We start from the raw sequence: 20446 nt of genomic DNA, 5'->3' as shown, positions 1-20446 counted from the left end.
TCAAGCGCACAGCAATCCAGTAACATACATTTTCGCAGAACCATACCGAAAATGAGTATTGAATAAACATGTGTAATACAGTTTCAACATTATTTTTACAAAAAGCGCATAGCTCAGAATCTAATGTTCCAAAAGCAAACAGCGCTTGATTAAATACTATAGCTTTAACTCTATCCATACTGGGCTCGCAACTTTGCCATTTTCACACAATTTCAATCGTTAATTACTCGAAAACTATACGTCGTAAACGATCGGAATTTGACAGGTTTGTAGCAAAAACATCTGGCTTCCTGTATACATCATAATTTTAAAACACAAACAAAGTGCATTTAGTGTAAATTAAGTATTTCCACAAGCGCCCCCGCTGTGCGGAAAACCAGCTGACCAAGAGAAGAGAACGCAAGAGAATAGTTAGTCGAGTTAGTGGTGCGTAAATGAGTAAACGATTCGCTTCGATGCGAAGAGAGAGAAACATTATGAAAATATGACAATATCTCAAAAATTACAAACTCCAACTTTATAAAACAAACATAGACAGATAGCTGAACATTTTTTAGGAAAAGTCACCAAATTTCAAGTTTCTACAGCAAACAATGCAACTGTACGCCACGTTTGTTTGTGGCTGTTTGCGGGAGAAGCCACACCTAGTGTAAATAGGGTTAAGGTTAGGTTTAGTTTGAAATGAATGTAATTTTGCGTCGCTTGTTGAGTTGTGTTTGTCCCTTGTTGGCGACGGCGCGGTGTTTGTCCCTTGTTGGCGACGGCGCGGTGTTTGTCCCTTTAGTTTGCTGGATTTCATGTTTGTCGGGAGACCTCTAGTGGAAATATTTGGTTCCTGACCCCCATTTGTCACAAGCCTCAACGAACTTTGCAGGATTTCGCGGATGTACAAGGACAGGGTCGATTTTGTGGTTCTTCTACATCGACGAAACACACGCCCTTGAAGGCTGGTTGTTCGAACAGAACAAGTTACTGCAATTCAATGTCTCTTTTCCAATTGACCGCTCAGCTATTATAAGTTAGTGAAAAAGCTATGTCATTCAGAAAATAATCAAAATGTTGATTAAAATACATATGTGATAAATTTGATGTTTATGTCACCTTCATTTGACAAATTTCCTGGTAATAATTGCGCCACGAGATTGATTTAAAAATAACAATTTTTCTTGGCAGGTTTAAAATAAAGACGCATCGTGCAATTGAAGATCATTTGTCGGCGGCTGAAATTTTGCAGAGCTCGGATGACTTTTCTCTCCCGCTTGTGGTGGACACGATAAAGAACGAAGCCAGAGCAGATGTGCGTGGTATTAGATGGAGAAATGATCAAAATACATGCGCGGGATAGGACCTTACAACTTTAACATCGAAGAGATGATAACTTACTTAGAAATAATTGTAAAATTTTCTCAGTAATCTTTAGGGCTAACTCATTGAACAAAATCGTTTGTTTTAAAATTGGGTGCCATTGGGAAAACTAAATTACCTATAATTTAGAAAAAGATCGTGGGTTAGGAAAAATCTGTTCCAAGTGTTTTTTTGTGGAGTTTAAAGACGAGTTTTCTGTCACTGCCATATTTGGTAACGAAAATATCGGATAAGTTGCTCCTCCAGACTTTATTTGCTACAAATTGGCAAGTTCCTGGGTGGCTTTGATAGTTATTTTGCTAAATGGTTTATTAAACACTTAAAACTGCTACAGCTGATGAATAGCATGGTTGTATTATTTATCAAAACTAACACGAAAGTTTTTAAACTGAGTTTAGCTGTTTAGATTCTTTCAAAGAATCTGCAAACACGAAAAACGCTCATACCGCAAACATGACACGGACTGCTGTTAGAAAAAAACTTGATTATAAAACAAACAAAGTACTAAACTTTACAAAGATTAGTAACCAACGTAGGTTGTTTGAACAAAGCAAACTCACCAAGCTTAGACGTAGAATCTCTCATTGAACGCTTTCATGGCGTTTAAGATGATCTTTCAAAGCTTGTTTTTGACGAAAGCTTTCCCCGCACTGTTCACACTTGAACGGTTTTTCTCCCGTGTGCAGACGAATGTGTTCTGTTAACGTATGTTTGCAGGTCAAGCCCTTTCCACAGATGCTACAGAGAAACGGTTTAGGACCGTTCTTGTGCTTTTCACGATGCTTCCGTAAAGTTGTATGACATGCGAATGCCTGATTGCATTCCATGCACTTGTAAGGCTTCTCCCCGGTGTGGATTCGCATATGTATCTGTAATGTTGTTTGCTGAGCGAAGGATTTCTTACACACGGTGCATTCAAATGGTCGCTCTCCAGTGGGAATTCTGATGTGGCTTTTCAAATTACCTTTAAATTTAAAGGCCATGCCACACTGTTGGCACTGGTACAGCCGTAGGTCTTGATGGGCCTTCATGTGAACAGCCAACGTTGAGGCGATTTTGAACGATTTGCCACAGACATGGCAGGAATAGTTTCTCTTTGTCCCATGACTGAGTAAGTGGTCCTGAAGCTTTCCCCGTTTCTTAAAAGCTTTATCACAACCAGCATTTGTACATTTAAATGGTTTCTAAGCTTTATGTACCAGGAGATGCAGTATATGCAGTGGAAAGGCAAGCAACTGCTGTGGGTTTGCAAGTGTTGCAGTAGCGTTGCTCGCCTGCTGTATGTTCTTTCACATTGCGGACACTTCAAAGGGTTTTCATTTTGCCCATCACTGCCATCTGGTGACAAATATATAGGATAAGTGTCGTGTTCATTGTACTCATTCACAGCCGAACCCATATTTCTTTGAAATCCCAAGTCCGACAGACCATCCTCTGTTTCTGAAAGCAAATTGTTCTCGTCTTCAGACAATTCCACATTTATGAATGATCTCGAACCATCCAGTTCAGACTCACTTCTTTCAACAACATCATTTTCACGAGAATCAGGAAGTCTTGCTTTGCATCGAGCTGCTTGCTTCTTTACTTCAACGAACCTTCCTGTGTTATTCAATGTGACGAGTGTTTTAAATTAATATTCCAGTCTCTGAATGGCTGCCTTAATTTGTGAAAGAGAATCCATCTGTGAAATTAAACCCAGTTCGTTTAAAACTAACACTTCCATGAGATTATCCATACCGGTAAACACTAGGAGCTCTCAATCAACAACAAAACTGTTCCGCCTACAAAAAAATGCCTATAAAAGCAAGTATCGTAATAGAATGTTGTTCAAAAATTGCCAAGAATAACAAACAAAACTAGTCACTGCAGCAGATTCTATGGACTTACTGTTTGCAGAACAAGGATTCCTTGAGCTTAATTACGCCTATCAACACTTCTGAAACATTTATAACTGAACCTTGTGCAAAGAAAAGAAAATGAGTAAAGCACAGTCTTAACTCTTAACCATAACTTAAAAATAAATAACACTGAACATCATAATTAAGAAACTGTCATAATCGTCAATTCCAGAACCATTACTTGAAACATTTGATACCCCACTACGACTCAGAGAAGTGTAGAAGTTGTTTTCAAAGTTTTCATACAAATTGCCACCTACATGTTTAGGAAATGTTTCAGATTTTTTAAAGTAAAACTGTTGCAAACCTTCTTGTTCGTCATCTAACAAAAATTCCTCTTTAATCTTTTCAAAACGAGCAAAAATTGATGAGTTTTCACTATAAGCTTCTTGATCACAAACATGAGATTGTATAGATGGTGAACCTGATGTAATAATTAAATTAAGAGACTTATTAGCAAAAAATAATAATTACACACAAATGTGATAAAAATGCAATCAAACTTGCATTAACCCTGGGTCTTTAAAACATGAATGAACAAATGAATGTAACTTTCTTACCATTGCCAGTTGATGGTGTGAATGACATTGATAAATTAATTATTTATAAACCACATGAAAAACACAAAAACCATCCAAAACGCAGTTAAAAAAACATTTACAAATGTAGAGTGCTCTTATAAAGAATTTTTTTTGGGGGAATTTGCATTGTGCATTTGTTCTTATTTCATAAGGTAGGGTGGGTATGTGTAAAATGACTACAAATGGATTCATTTAAATGCAAGTGAAAGCATTCTATTCTATTGGTTTGTTGGTATTTATTCATTCTATTCTATCAATCTGAGTTTTAATATGTGTTAATAATTATTGATTCAACGTAAACAATTTGTGAAAAAACAAAAAATAACATTGTCAAGGTCGCTTTCCAATGTGAATAGTTCCATGAATTTTCAAATTGGTCTTTTGCGAAAAGAAATTTTGACACACTTGGCAATAACAAGGTCAATCTCCATTGTGGATTCTCATATAAGCTTTTAAATGGCTGCTTTGGGTAAATGACTTGTGACAAACCTGGCATTGATAAGGTCGCTCTCCGGTGTGGATTCTCATATAAGTTTTCAAATTATTGCTTTGGGTAAATGACTTGTGGCACATATTGCATTCATAAGGTCGCTCTCCAGTGTGGATTCTCATATGATATTTTAAACTGCTGCTAATAAAAAATGACTTCTGGCAAACATCACATTTATAAGGTCGCTCTCCAGTGTGAAATCTTATATGATTTTTCAAATGGTTGCAAGTGGTAAATGACTTATCGCACACATCGCATTGATAAGGACGCTCACCTGTGTGAGTTCTTAAATGAACTTTCAAGTTTCTTTTGCATTTAAATGATCTATCACAAAAATTGCAAGAAAAATGCTTTTCTTCGTTATTTCCAACAAGCAACTGAACATCATCTTTGCAAGCATTGATTATTTCCATTGCAGTAGATTTATTGAGAAACATCTGCTTAGAATCGCTGCATTCTTCATCTGAATTTCTTGCAACACAGCTTTGTGGTTTAACAATTTTGATTGTGGAATTTACTGCTATATCTGATTGAGGAAGAATTTTGTTTATCATGGATATATTTGGGTCATCAATCTCAGTCTGTGAAACCTCATATTTTTGTACCAACAAAGGTTCCTCTTCAATAACTTCAAATTGAGGATAAACTGATGTCACGAGAAGTATTTGTATACACCGTTTTTATATCCGTCACGTTTTATTCGTTTTTATTCGCATCATCACGTTGTTCGCATTGTCACTGTCACGTTTTGTACATCGATTTATCCGCGTTGTATTGTCTCTTTGTGCATGTTCACGTGCTGCTGTGTTTTACTTGTTCATGGGTCTACATGTTTTTATTCTATCTCTTGTGACTTTACCCCAAGGGCCCAATCAGTACTGTGTTTAGCGTCCCACGCTGATTCTATGATTGCGTGGAATTTGTTTTGGTGTGGTGTTTCGCTCGGAGATAGAGTGGTGTTTCAGTTACGTTTGGGTGATATAGCAGAAGGACGGATGTTTTTACCTAAGAGATATGCCATTAAATGTGAATAAAGAAGACAGAGCTAATTGACTAGCTGTAAAGCGAGAAGTAAGGTTCCTGGTATAGAAAGTTTGGTTACACTAATGCCTTTTCAGAATGATCTTCTCCAATACAGGTTTGGGGGTCAACAGCGTTAACTACGGCATTTACTTCAATCTCCGATTGATGAGAAAACTTATTTGACATGGACAAACTTGGATCATCCTTTTCAGAAAACTCCCAATGCTGCAACAACAAGGGTTCTTCTTTGACAGCTTCAACAAGAGGAAGAACTGATGCATTCTAAGAATAAACTTCTTTAATACAAATGCCGATATCAGATGCTACATCTAATGCTTGTGACGTTTTTTTAATCGGTATTGCTCTGTTTATGATTTCAGCTTTCTTTGTTTCTGCAAGAATCTTTGAAACTATATCTTCAATGTTTACTTGCGATTGTGCAAATTCTATCTTCATATCTTGTCGCATTGCTTTGAATTCTTGTAAAATAAGATCACTGATTGATTTCAATAAAAAATCAACATACATTTTATCTGGATGACACTCCATGGTTTGATTTTGATACAATAAAACTATTATAAAACTATACAAATAATGGATGAAAATGTGAAAGGTAAAAAGTTTTAATAAAAATAACATATTAATTTGAATAATAAGATGTCAAAACCAAAAAATTGAATTGAATAAAGTAAAAATGCTTGCAGTGACAGAAAATGTATGATGTGTTTAAAGAGGAACACAGATAACAGGAAATAACCATTTGAATCCTTACACATGATGACAGTAATCTATTTCAAAGTCATTTTTTCAAATGTAATTCAGTTAATTACAAAAAAACGTTTTTGCCTAACTCATGACAACAATTGTTTCTTAATTAAATAAAACACTTGACTAATGCTTTCTCCACACATCAATATTAATTGTAAAATTAACATTGGACCTATGTGCTCCCAAAAATTGTGAACCAGGTCAAGTATCATAAACTTTATAGTTTTTCTTAAAAGTTTATCAAAAAAACATCATAACATATGAAATGGGGGGTAGTTGATCAGTTGAGTGAAAGCTCATTTGAGTGACACATTCTTTTAACGTTCATTTGAGTGACAAATAATTCATGCTCAACTGAATGACAGTTCATTTGAGTGACACATTGGTGAGTACTGATCAAACTTGTAGTATTTATTTAAATTCTTTTGAAATCAACTGATTGATTAATTTCAAAGTCAAGCATATTACCTGGATGACACTTCATAGTTTCCATTAAATCAAAAACTAATTGCTGATAAAAAAAAAAACTAAGAAGGTCAGTTTAACACAACATTAAAACATTACTTTCTGAATTCACACACACCGCACTTCAAAAAGTTAAGAAGTAATACCAAACACTCAAACATATGAGGCAGTATGAGGTCATTTGAATTTCATGCTGAACATGATGCCATTGCACAACACAATATTCTGTAATGACTGTAAAATTATGATAAGTTTGTCATAAAAAACTGATTCAGGATTGTAGTTTGAACATTTCTAGTTGAATAAATAACAATATAAACAAGCAAAAGTAACAAAACAAGCTCGAAATGCAACATCAAAAAGCAGGACACAAAAAAATACTATAAGTACAGCATACAAAAAAATTTGTGATAATTTATTTGAAAGGAGGTCAACAATATGTAAGAACAGTTATCTTATTTTTCTTTGATGCCAATCAAAGTATTCATTTAACATAAGGAATCTTTTCATTCTATCTTTGTCTGTAGTCGTAAGTGAATGTTCTCGATATAATATAGTTTTGAGTTTCTTGTCTATAGCTGAAATGAGCATACCCAGTTTGTTTCAAAAAAATAGCCAAACGTAAAAAATCAATTGAGTATGTATCTGTGCATAGACGCCTTTTCACATGATGTTTAAGATATGCTCATGACTCTGTGTGAACTACCAGTCTCTGAATGGCTGCTTTAATTTGTGAAAGAGAATCCATCTGTGAAATTAAACGTAGTTCTTTTAAAAGTAACACTTCCATAAGATTATCCATACCGGTAAACACTAGAAACTCTCAATCAACAACAAAACTGTTCCGCCTACAAAAATACTGCCTAGAAAAATGTACAATTTCGGTACAGAATGTTGTTCAAATATTGTCAAGGAATAACAAACAAAACCAGTCACTGCAGCAGATTCTATGGACTTACTATTTGCAGAACAAGGATTCCTTGAGCTTAATTACGCCTATTAACTTTTCTAAAACATTTATAACTGAACCTTGTGCAAAGAAAAGCAAATGTGTAAAGCACAGTCTTAACCATAACTTAAAAATAAATACAACTGATCATCATAATCAACAAACTGTCAAGCATTAGGCCTGAACTTGAACAGTTGTACAACTATTTTTGGGGACACTTTTGGTTGTAGCGTTTTCGAAAAGATTCTTTTTTGTTTTTCTATCAGATTTCTGTGATGGTTCTGATGGTTGTTGTTTCAGAACTGATGAAGGCTCATCTTTAACGATAACAACACGAGATGAAAACGATCCAGATCTGGAGGAGCACTGTTTGGCCGAGATGCTGGGATCCGACTCAGTGTGTGGGGGATCTGGCATCACAGGATGTTGATTCCCATGAGATAAACATAGAAGGTCTTGACTGGGTTCATCTGTGGTTTTAGTTTTTTCTTCTTCGTTTAATGGCATCCTTTTGTTTGCTTCTGCTTCAAGTTGCTTTAAATTTAATTCCTCGATTTTTTCTTCCATTTTTATAAATTCCTTCTTCATAACTTTTCTAATCGATTTCAATTCTCGCAAGTTTCAATCAAGTTTCCTATTGCCTTCATTATAACATCATTATCAACTTGGACACCAGCTATTAAACATTCCATACTTACTTAGAAACAACCTATAAAGAAAAACAGTAAGTGAGAATTAGAAATTAAATATCAGGATTTAGAAAACAGTAATGACAACAATGTGAATGGAGTATCTTAACTATCGTAGCTATCACATGCATGTCAATTTAACCTCGTAACATCACCAGAAAACTAAAAGTACATTTTCAAGTAATTTGCAAAAAATAGAATATGACATTAATCAACATATAACCTGTATAGATGTATGCATTGCCAATAAGAAAATAAATTGACTTTACATGATCAATAATTTTGTAATCTCAGCAGGAACGAATAAGAAAATGTATTACTTTTGTATGGGTTTTTGATCATGATCACGACCAAAGCTGTCACAACAAAATTGGCAACAGTGTTGTTTTTCACTTGTGTAGCAAATTTAATATTAATATCAATTATTTTCCAAAGGTCTGGACATTTCGTCTGTGTGGAGCAGCTTGTGTCTATTAAGATTGAATCTTTTCGCAAACTGCTTGCCGCAGAATTCACAAGTGCGTGAATCTTCTATAGGTCTAGGCTTTTCGCCTGTATGAAACAGCTTGTGTCTATCAAGATTAAACTTCTTCACAAACTGCTTACCACAAATTTCACAAGTGTGTTGACATTTTATAGTGTCAGTTTCATCTGGGTGAAGACAACGCTTATGCCTGTTAAGATTGAATCTTTTTCCAAATTTCTTACCGCAGATTTCACAGGTATACTGGCCTCTAGCGGTTTTAGATGACAGATGTAAGGGTTCTCGTAAATGTGCCTTACTCATGCAGCCAACCTTAGTCACGGTTTCACGGCAACATATCCCAGTTAAACCTGTTTGATTAATGGGCCCTTAAAAATTTTCTAAAGCACTACTTGCACAAGGTTCTTTGTTTGTTGTGTTTTCAAAACTTTTCGATTCCTGATCTGACAAAAACCCATCATTCACAGAATAATCGTCAATTCCAAAAGCATTACTTGAAATGTCTGATACACCACTACGACTCAGAGAAGTGTAGAAGTTGTTTTTAAAGTTTTCAGACAAATTCTCAGCTACATGTTTAGGAAATGTTTCAGATTTTTTAAAGTATAACCGTTGCAAACCTTCTTGTTCTTCATCTAACAAAAATTCCTTTTTAATCTTTTCAAAATGAGCAAAAATTGATGAGTTTTCACTGTAATCTTCTTGATCACAAACATCAGATTATATAGATGGTGAACCTGATGCTTGCTCATATGATAACGTGTTGCTCACAACTTTAGCTCTATCAGTTTCTTCCAGAAAATGCTTTAAAATCAATTCTTCAATTCTTTCTTCCAATTTTACAAATTCTTTCTCCACATTCATCTTGACTGATTTTATTTCTTGCAAGAACAAGTGTCGGATTGTCATTGTTGCACCATTTCCATCAACCTGATTCTGGATCAGATCAGTTTCCATTCTTTCTGTGTTTATATAAACTCAACATAAATATTTTCAATTGAAGCTGAAATAAACACATCAGCAAAACTGAATCAATAAGACAACAATTACACACACAGGGACAAAATAATACAAAACATGACAAATGTAAACTCTCTGTCCATTAGGCTATAAAAGGTAAACATTGAATAAAAGTGATGTGAAGACTGCAACTATGTGTACTGTAGTAATCAGATTAAGAGACTTATTGGCAAAACCTGTGTGTGGCGTAATAAGTAATTAAACACAAATGTGGTAAAAATGCAATTAAATTGCATCAACCTTGGGTCTTTAAAACATGAAAAATAATTAGTAAACAAAGTATTATTATACTAAAGCCAAAACACTTTTTCACAGAATTCACATCTGCGCAGGGCCAAGCACAACAGATTTTCATGCCCAGTATGTCTGTTCATTTGGAAATAGCGATAGCAGAAAAAAGCTTTACCTTAAAAACAATTTCTAGAAAAAAAATTATTTACTTGGAAAGAAATTAGTGTTTGACGAATTATTTATCAGCTAACAAATGAATGAAACTTTGGATTAAAATTTATAGAAAAAGAGTCGAAAAATGAACGCGGTTTTAACAAAAAAAAAAAAAACGTTATTTGGTACCTTAACCCGTGTTTGTTTTATCGAAGTATGTGATGATTTAACAATTCAGCTACAAGTCACAATGGCAGTGGTAAGACAGTGCCAGTTGATGGTGTGAATGACATTGGCTGATTGACATTGATAAATTATTTATAAACTACATGAAAAACACAAAAACCATCAAAAACGCAGTTAAAACATTAACAAATGTAGAGTGCTCTTATGAACAAAGTTTTTTTGGGGATTTGCATTGTGCATTTGTTCTAAATTTAATAGGTAGGGTAGGTATGTGAAAATGACTACAAAATACAAATGGATTCATTTAAAACACATTCTATTGGTTGGCCGCAAAAGTTGAAGAAGGCAACAATTTTGCTTGTTCCTAGACCTTAAAAATACCATGCAAGTGAATGCATTAACTGATGCAATGTTACAGCTAGTCTAGCCAAGCAAACACTGAAGACAATTTTATTCTTGCTTATAAAAATTTTTACAAGGTTAGCACCATAAAATCATGAATCAGGCCCTGTATCATTTCCAGACAAAGATTTCCCAGAGTGACAAATTTCTTTTCAACGTAAATGACCTCAGACAAAAGGAACATTGATAAGGTCGCTGTCAAGTGTGGATTCTCATATGAATTTTCAAATGGATGCTTTGGGTGAATGACTTTTCACAGACATCGCATTGATAAGGGTGCTCTCCGGTGTGGATTCTCATATGCGTTTTCAAATTGAAGCTTTGAGTAAATGACTTTTCACAGACTTGGCATTGATAATTACGCTCTCCAGTGTGAGTTCTCATATGATTTTTCAATTGGCTGCTTTGGGAAAATGACTTGTGGCACACATCGCATTGATAAGGTCGTTCACCAGTGTGGGTTCTCATATGACTTTTCAAACTGATGCTTTGGGAAAATGACTTGTGGCACACATCGCATTGATAAGGGCGCTCACCTGTGTGGGTTCTCACATGAGTTTTCAAATTGCTGCTATTGATAAATGACTTGTGGCACACATCGCATTGATATGGTCGCTCTCCAGTGTGAGTTCTCATATGAGTTTTAAAACTGCTGCTATCTGAAAATGACTTGTGGCACACATCACATTGATAAGGTTGCTCACCAGTGTGAGTTCTCATATGTATTTTCAAAGTGCTACTACTAGAAAAGGACTTGTGGCACATATCGCATTGATAAGGTCGTTCACCAGTGTGAGTTCTTATGTGAGTAATCAAGTTTGCTTTATGTTGGAATAATTTATCACAAAACTTGCAGAAAAAACGCTTTTCTTTGTTGTTTGCAACAAACACCTGAGTATGGATTTTGCAAGCATTGTTTCTATCATTTGTTGCAGAATTATCAAAGAACATTTCCACAGAATCGCCGCATTCTTCATCGGAACTTCTTTCAATACAGTTTCTGGTATCAATCGTTTTAACTGTGGCTTTTACTCCAATCTCTGATTGAGAAGTTAATTTATTTAATATGGCTATAGTTGGGTCATCAGTCTCAGTCTGTGAAACTGCATATTTTTGCAACGACAGAGGTTTCTCTTCAATAACTTCAAATAGAGGATAAATCGATGCCTTTTCAGAATGTTCTTCTTCAATACAGGTTTGGGGCTCAACAGTTTTAACAATGGCATTTACTCCAATCTCCGATTGAAGAGAAAACTTATTTGACATGGACATACTTGGGTCATCCATTTCAGAAACCTCCCAATGCTGCAACAACAAAGGTTCTTCTTTGATAGCATCAACAGTAGGAAGAACTGATGGATTCTGAGAATAAACTTCTTTAATACAAATGCCGATATCAGATTCTACATCTAATGCTTGTGATGTTTTATTAATCGGTATTGGATTGTTTATGGTTTCAGCTTTCTTTGTTTCAGCCAGAATTTTTGAAACCATGTCTTTCATATTTTCTTGCACTTTAGCAAATTCTATCTTCATATCTTGTCGCATTGATTTAAATTGTTGTGAAACCATATCACTGATTGCTTTCAATAAAAAATCAACTTGCATATTATCTTGATGGTACTCCATGGTTTGATTGTGATACAATAAAACTGTTATAAAACCATACACACTATTGGCTGAAAACCAGAAAGGTAAAACGTTTTAATAAAATGTAACATGTTAATTTGAATAAGATGTCAAAACCCAAAAATTGAATTGAAATGTTTAAAGTAAATTGTAATATATATACTTGCTGTGACAGTTGACAAAATGTACGATGTGTTTAAAGAACACAAATAAACAGGAAATACCCATTAGAATCCCTACACATGATGACAATAATAATTAATCTATTTTCAAAGTCATTTTTTCAAATTCAATTCAGTCAATTAGACAAAAATGTTTTATCTTATCTCATGACCAATTCTCTGTGTTCTTAATTAAATAAAACACTTGACTAATGCTTTCTCCACACATGAACAGCAATTTTAAAACTAAAATTGGATCTATCAACCCCAGAAAATTGTAAACCAGGTCAAGTATCATAAACTTTAGAGTTTATCTTAAACGTGTATCAAAAAAACATGATCATATATGAAATCGGGTACAACAAGTCTATACTTATAAAAACCCAACAAATGAATATATGAAAACAATCCAACATAATTTTCACAATTTTTTAATTAAGTAGTTTTCCTCCACATTGAAATTGGTATACAGTGAGACCTCGTTAATCCGGACCACTTCGTTTCGTCAAAAAATGTCGGTTTAGCGGGGTATCCGGATTATTGGAAAGTAAAAAATCAATCAATCTTGCAAATGCAGCACCGTGTTCAAAACGCAGTATGCACCTTACTCCAATTCTAAGTACCGAGTTTCTGGCTGGACAGCAACTAAAATAAAATTATATTTATTGTATGATCCGACCCAGTGTCGAACCCCAGAACCACAGTATTAAACACGAATGCTCTAAGCCAGAAGTGACGAACATGCGGCCGCAAATCGGTTTGACAACCGCTCTTGCATGGCGAAGCATTCCGGCGGGACCAGCAGTCTAGAACTTTCTTAGGCCTGTTTCCAATTTTTGCGCAATGCGATATCAAAACCTGATAGCACGATTGAGTCGCAGCAGTATGTCTTCAATAGATTGCCGCACTCAACCTACGTAATGTACGTATTTTTTTGCGACCGCGGAAATACCGACCGGAAATATTTTTTTGCGACCGCGGAAATACTTTGTCAGTTACAGCTGAGTAAGTCGCACAGCTTTTTAGTCATACTATGAAATACGCAACGTAATTATGCGTAGATAATAATCGGCAATTGTTTCGTCAACTAACTACATAGGCTACTGTATTAGGACAATCGTGAATCATTTTCGCTTAACTGTTAATAATCCGGTTTATCGGATTTTATTGCTATTGATTTAGCACACTTGTTCCAAAACTTTTGTGTCGGAGTCGGACAGCGGGGTTTCCGGATTCAAGGGGTAAAATGCATAGGAAGAAATCCGTTCCCGGCAGTTTTGTGTCGGATAGCGGCGATTCCGGTTCATCGGGGTCCGGATTAACGAGGTCCCACTGTACATCTGTACCAAACCAATAAACAACCAATATAGTGCAATTTTATGTTTCATGAAATATAGAAAGTTACCGATAAGACATGTAAGAGCGGAAACTAAAATGCAAATAAATTAATGTAACATCTGGATGAATGGTTTGTAATGTTTTTTAAGGTTAAATTTTTGTCCATGCACTTTTTCACAATATTTGCGTTTGTATGGTCATGTCCCAGTGTGAGTTCTAATATGTCTAAACAAATATCCTTTGAAGATAAATGATTTCTGACAAAAAAATCATAGTTAAGGTCGCTTTCCAGTATGAATAATCACATGACTACGCAAAGAACATTTTTGGGAAACCAAATCCTGACACCTCTGACACATCTCTTCACACATATTGCATTGATGAGGTGTCTCAAGTGTGTGACTTCTCATATGAGGTGTCAAAAACATGCTTGGCTTTAATCAAATTTCACACAACCGGTATGAATAAGGTTGCTTTTCTGTGTGAGTTCTTGTTGGACGCTGGAGTGGGTTTAGTTCGGTAAATGACTTGTGACACAACTGGCATTGATAAGGTCGCCCACCCAATCGAGATCAAGTTTGTTTTGTGTTGGAATAATTTATCACAAAAATTGCACCAAAACTGTTTTACTTTGTCACTTTGACCAGACACATATGAGCATAAAGCATCATGTACTGACTTTACTAATTAACATAGCTTTGTGGCTCAACAGCTTTAATTGTAATATTACTCCTTTTTTGAGAGAGGAGGAAATTTGTTTAATATGGATATACTTGGGTTATCAGATTCAGTTTGTGAAATTTGAAATTCTTCCAATAGCAAAGATTCTTCTTTGACAGTTTCAATAAGAGAAAGGACTGGTGGCTCCTCAGAATAAACTTGCTCAATACAAATGCCATTAGCAGGTTCTATATTTCAATTGGACTTGCGTTGTTTGTTGTTTCAACTGTCTTTGTTTCTGCAAGAATCTTTGAAGCCATATCCATGTTTTTTTGCACTTTTGCAAATTCCATCTTCATATCTTGTCGCATTGATTTTAATTCTTGTAAAATGGCATTAACGTGACTGTTAGTTTTCAATGCAACATCAACTTGCATTGTACCAAGGTCACGTTCCATAGTTCATGTTAATAATAAATGTAACTAATTACATGCTACTTCCTGAAGAAATTGGTTGGTGTAAAAAACAAGAATGGTACAATATATGATAGGCGCCGACTTCAAGGCATACAGGATGGCAATGTCCACGGGCGCCGAACCTGGGTGGACAGGGTGGATTTTTCCACCCTGGATTTTTCTAACAAATAATAGCGATTTTATGTTCAAAACGTTATACAATCAAATCCGGTTAATTGCATTCTGGATAATCACATAATTCGTTTTATCGCATAAAGGGCGCAAGTCCCGAACCGTAGGCGCAGTCTATCATTTGTAAAGACAATACTTCGGTTTATTGCATAACGGTTTATTGCATAATCCGGTTAATTGAATAAAATGAAGATAATTTATTCGATTATTCAAAAATGTTTTGAAAGATAAAATTGAAAACAGCGCGCACTGGGAGCGCACACGCAATGCGTAAGCTTTGTGACTTGAAGTGCGCTTTGTTACGAAACAATGAAACCAACAATACTCAATTTAAGCATTAACACGTGGCTGTCAATACGCACACATTAACATTCGTACTGTTTTAGTTTCATTTAAGCGTTGCGTTAAGATTATGCCGTAATATGTGAAGACGTTTTACGAAACAAACAAGTTGAAAAAGACGACAACAATAAAGAAAGCTCTGCTGACGCAATCGCTGTGACAACACCAAAAAATAAAGAAGTTCTGCATGTACTTCATACAATTCGCCAACGATTACAGTTTGAAGGGGCGGACATGGCCACATTTGTTCGCTTAAAAACACAAATGCAAGAAAGCATGTTTTCATCTTTTGTGTGCTTGAATGAATGAATGATCGCTATACACAATAAACGTTAGTGTTTTGCGTGTTGACGTCTTTACACGTGACCAGCGTCGCATGTCAAGTAAGAAAATAAGTGGAATTTGCACTTTTGCATAAACGCATAATTCGTTAATTCATAAAAATCATAATAATTCATAAAAAGGTTTGGCAAATTGACTATGCAATTAACCGGATTCGACTGATATGCTTTTGTTGGAATTGTTTTCCCATCTCTGGTGTTACGTCTGTACAGACAAACATAATGACCAAAAATAACCTTGGGACGACGCATGCGAAGAGTTTAAAGAGAATAGCGAGAGCAAAACTAGAAGAAGTGCAGAAAATCACGGACGATAAATACAATTGAGCTATAAGTGTTAGGTTAGCATAACCAACAAGTCTAGAATTTTTATAAAAAGCAAAAACTTGTAGCATGGCTGTTATCGCAAATAACGTTGATTAGAAGTATATTTTATGTTGTTTTGTGTTTTTACAACAATCCTTGACACGGGGAATTCCCAAACCCATTAACTTTTCCACCCTACATTTTGTAAACTTCGGCGCCTATGGCAATGTCAATCCACGATTGTTACTAAAGGGTGGTGGCAACCACAATGTCTTGCTCCAATTTTATCACAAACACAACTTACATTGCATCAGGTAAACTACTCGACAAACAACTACAACAACTTTCAGGACTCTATCTTCAAACTTTACCCACAGAGTGAAAAGCAGCAGTAACTGTCACATACAAAAACCAAAATACACAAAAAAAAGGAAAAGATTCCCTGTTGTTTTGAAAGAATAGGTTTCTAAAGACTTCTGCATAATTTCAAGATGCAAAACACTCGTAATAATACTAAATGAAACAACACACCATAAACAGTGGTACACACACATACCTGGCACACACCATAAACAATGCTCAAATCACTTAAAAATCTTAGAGCAACACATTTAGGAAAGTTATATCCGATTTACTTGTTAAAGTATGTTTGACGTGTTGTTGAAATCACTGACCAATGACCATGACCACTGATCAATGACCATTGAGTTAATTGAAAGCTTTAAATTCACTTCAGATTGTCAAATTATAGTATTTTTATTAGTGAAAACTATTCCAACTGATTCAACAGTTTGGTTTATGATAACATTGTTTAATTTAATGATGATTAATAACGTTTCAAATTGCCTTGCTTAGTTGAGTTTTCAACCTGGTTAAACAATCGCTTTAATGTAAACAATGCCTCAGCGGGATGCGATAAAATTTCCTCAAATACAATGCTTCTAGACACTACATTGTCATAATGTCTAATATATCAAGCAAAAAGACAAACAAAATGCATAGCATATCGGTAATGGGAGTCTAGGAAAAATACATAATTGTCATCTGACACTAATGGTAGTGATGTTTCTTTGGTGGGACATTGCATTGTTCATGGTTTCAGTTTCCTTTGTTTCTTCAATCTGCATATCCAATCGCATTGATTTGAATTCTTGTGATATTAAATCACTGATTTCTTTCAATAAAACATCAACTAGCATATTATCTGGATGACAGTCCATGGTTGGATGGTGCTGTAATAGGTTTTCTTATATTCTTGCAAATCGGTGCTTCTGGTTAATGACATGTGACACGCCTGGCATTGATAAGGTTGCTCTTCAGTGTGAGTTATCAAATGAGTTTTCAAATTGCTAGTTTGGGCAAATGATTTTTCACACACCTGGCATTGATAATTATGCTCTCAGATATGGATTCTCATATGCTTTTTGAAATAAACGCTTCAGGAAAATGACTTTTCACAAACGATGTATTGATAAGGTCGTTCTACTGTGTGAGTTCTTAGATAAGTTTTAAAGATTGTTAGGCGTTTGAATGATTTTTCACAAAAATTGCACGAAAAATCAATTTCTTTGTAATTTCCAACAAACAACCGAGCATCAGCATTGCAAGGCATTGTTTCTATCACTTGCGCTTGGTTCAACGAAAAACATTTCTACAGAATCGCTGCATTCTTCATCTGAATTTCTTTCAATACAACTTCAAGGAACAACTGTTTTAAATGTGGCCCTTACTCCAACCTCCGATTGATGAAAAAACATTGTTGAAATGGATATACTTGGTCGATCAGTTTCAGAAATATCCCAATGCTGCAACAGCAAAGGTTTTTGTTTGATAGCTTCAACAAAAGGAAAAACTGACATTGTGTTTGGATAAACTTCATGAAAAAACAACATATTTTCCAAAAATAAACACATAGGGAAAATTTATGTTTCATGAAACATATAAAGTTATTGATAGGGATGCACAATATAGAATATCGAATCTTAGAGATTCGAATCTCAATGTATTCGAATCTTATTTGCTGTTTATTTTCGGATCTCAGGATTCGAAAATAATGACGAGTTAATAATTTGTCCTGTCTAGATTTTAGTTTAATCATCAGTAACGCAAAACGATGAAGCCAACGAAAAAGCTGAAGTTTGCAAGCGCTGCATGTGTGTGCGGGCGAATGATTCATTACGTGTGTATTGTACAGTGAAGTCACGCACATTGATTCACTCCCCAACGCCGCGCGCATTGATTCACTCCCCAACGCTTGGGAGTGAATGGGAGATTCGTAATCAACTAATCAAGTAAGCAGCAGTGGTTCTCAATCGGAGGCCCGCGGACCCCTGGGGGTCCGCGAAACGTTTTCAGTTGGTCCGTGAGAACTTCCAAATTTGCAACATAAAGTAAGAGTTTTTAAAAATGTTTGCTGTTTATCATTGCTTTTTGAAATAGGCTTGAACATTTGCTTAATTGCCTATTGTGATGGGACAATACAAAAGCTTATTTAGATTTATCACCCGCAGGTAAGACCTATTATGAATTTATGATGCACTAGATTGCGGATTATACGAGAAGACAGCTGGATACAGTGATTTTAAGTAAAAATATCCGCATAGTTTGAGGTTATTTTGAATGAATAGCGCAGTTGTGCACCAAGACTATTAAGTAAAACTAAGCAAAGAAACATTTAAGTGCAGTCTCAGTCTCAGAACCCTTAGTTTGCTTAAACTTCAGGGGTCCGCCAACTGCTTTGACAGCAGCAAAAAGGGTTCGCCAATATCAGAAGGTTGAGGAGGAAGTTGAAGTTGAGATCAATCTATATTATCACTGCATTATGTCGACTAGTAGTGGGCGAAGAAAAAGTTCCAGCGTGTGGGAACATTTTTCTTCGCCAGATGAAAAAAATAGAGTGGTTTGTCGCCATTGCAAGGGAATTTTATCATATTGCAACAGTACTGGCAGTCTGTTGAAGCACTTGAAGACAAAGCATCTGTTTTTAAATATCAGCGGAATTGAAGGCAGTCTCTCTGCGACTGCAAGCGCAAATAATAACAGTGGTGAAAGTTCTAAACAAAGGTAAGTTATAACACATTATGTGTAACAATAACACAACACATATGACATATCTCATGTGTCTTGTCTATAAGTAATTTTTCTATATTGCAACAATTAACAAACTTAAAAAAGTGAATTGTTTGATAAAGATCAAAGTAACACAAGCATCAATTATTGAGAATTTATTCCAGGATTTAATAATGATTAATCGAATTTCTTAATAGTATTAGTAGTCTTTAGCCTGACTAGCATTTTTTTCTTCAGTGATACAGTGACACCACATCCACCAGCAGCAAAAAAAGGCCCCATCAAACTTTGTTAGATGGACACATTCATCGTGCTTTCACTCCAACCCAGGAAGCCAAAGTTACCAGCCTTATTATGAACGTAATTGTTGGAGATCTAAGGCCAATTAACCTCGTTGAAGGTAGCAACTTCAAGCAACTTATCCAGTTTTTGGCACCTGGTTATGACATGCCAGGAAGAATGACGTTTACGAGGAAGCTGGACAGCATGCTACTGAAGTGCAAAAAGAAGATCACAAACATTTTGTCGGCAGCTAATCATATATCTTTCACCACAGATTTGTGGTCTAGTTTGTGCCAACAATCATACATTGGTGTAACAGCCCACTGCTTGGACACCGAGACTGGTCAGTTACAAACTTTTGTTATCGCAACTAAGCAAGTCATTAACTCTCACACTGGTATTAATATAGCAGACTGGATTGAGTCCACACTGGAGGAGTATTCACTGAGCCCAGGTCAAATATTTGCTGTGGTGTCAGACAATGGTAGCAACATGGTTCGTGCATGTGAAATTTTAAATGAACGGCATAACTGGACACATGTTCGATGCTCGGCACATACTCTGCAATTGTGCATCAAAGATGCTTGTTCCTTACCTGCTATAAAATCTGCTCTAGCAGCTGCAAGGCATCTGGTGCAATATTTTAAGCAGTCACACAAGGCAGCAGAAGCTTTGCGATCGTTACAGCGGCAACAACAACAGGGTGAAAGTGAAAGCGGTGCATTGGAATTAGTGCTGGATGTGGCTACAAGGTGGAATTCTACCTTTGAGATGATTCAAAGGCTTTGCCACCTCCAGTGGATGGTGCGGCAAATTCTAAGCGACACTACAGTTACAAGCCGTTCCAAAGCAAGCCACTTGGAAATCAGGGATCATCACTGGTTCTTGCTTAAAGGACTCATGGAAGAACTGTTACCTCTTAAGGTGGCCAGTGACTTTATTGAAGGAGATCAATATGTGACAACTG

The 20446-nt window shown here is 35.7% G+C and overlaps 4 protein-coding genes across 5 annotated transcripts in view; all 4 read right to left on the bottom strand.

The window, feature by feature from the left end:
* Window positions 1–173: 173 nt before the first annotated feature.
* Window positions 174–3374, bottom strand: LOC143449246 (uncharacterized). The gene has a single exon (XM_076949362.1). It carries the CDS (start codon window positions 2394–2396, stop codon window positions 1947–1949), a length of 450 nt encoding a protein of 149 aa, XP_076805477.1. The 5' UTR covers window positions 2397–3374; the 3' UTR covers window positions 174–1946.
* On the bottom strand, window positions 3034–3724 carry LOC143448586 (uncharacterized; the record flags this gene model as incomplete). The annotated part of the gene is made up of 3 exons (XM_076948392.1): window positions 3034–3160; window positions 3253–3322; window positions 3571–3724. Coding segments are annotated over 3 exons (273 nt in total), but the record flags the coding sequence as incomplete, so codon positions are not given.
* A 4524-nt stretch (window positions 3725–8248) lies between these two features.
* Window positions 8249–20446, bottom strand: part of LOC143449189 (uncharacterized) — a 30899-nt gene continuing 18701 nt past the window's right edge. Inside the window, exon 4 of one of the 2 annotated variants that reach the window (XM_076949287.1) lies at window positions 8249–9674. In XM_076949287.1, coding sequence (XP_076805402.1) covers window positions 9433–9674 — 242 coding nt within the window. In that variant the 3' untranslated portion in view covers window positions 8249–9432. Of the gene's footprint in view, window positions 9675–12383; window positions 17934–20446 lie in introns of those variants that run through there. The other variant, XM_076949288.1, reaches the window with a different exon arrangement.
* LOC143449193 (uncharacterized) lies at window positions 9674–12333 on the bottom strand. Its single transcript, XM_076949292.1, has one exon. It carries the CDS (start codon window positions 12331–12333, stop codon window positions 10903–10905), a length of 1431 nt encoding a protein of 476 aa, XP_076805407.1. The 3' UTR covers window positions 9674–10902.

Source organism: Clavelina lepadiformis, chromosome 3 (genome assembly GCF_947623445.1).
Source record: "Clavelina lepadiformis chromosome 3, kaClaLepa1.1, whole genome shotgun sequence".
Lineage (NCBI taxonomy): Eukaryota > Metazoa > Chordata > Ascidiacea > Aplousobranchia > Clavelinidae > Clavelina > Clavelina lepadiformis.
This window is presented reverse-complemented; position numbering and strand designations above follow the sequence as displayed.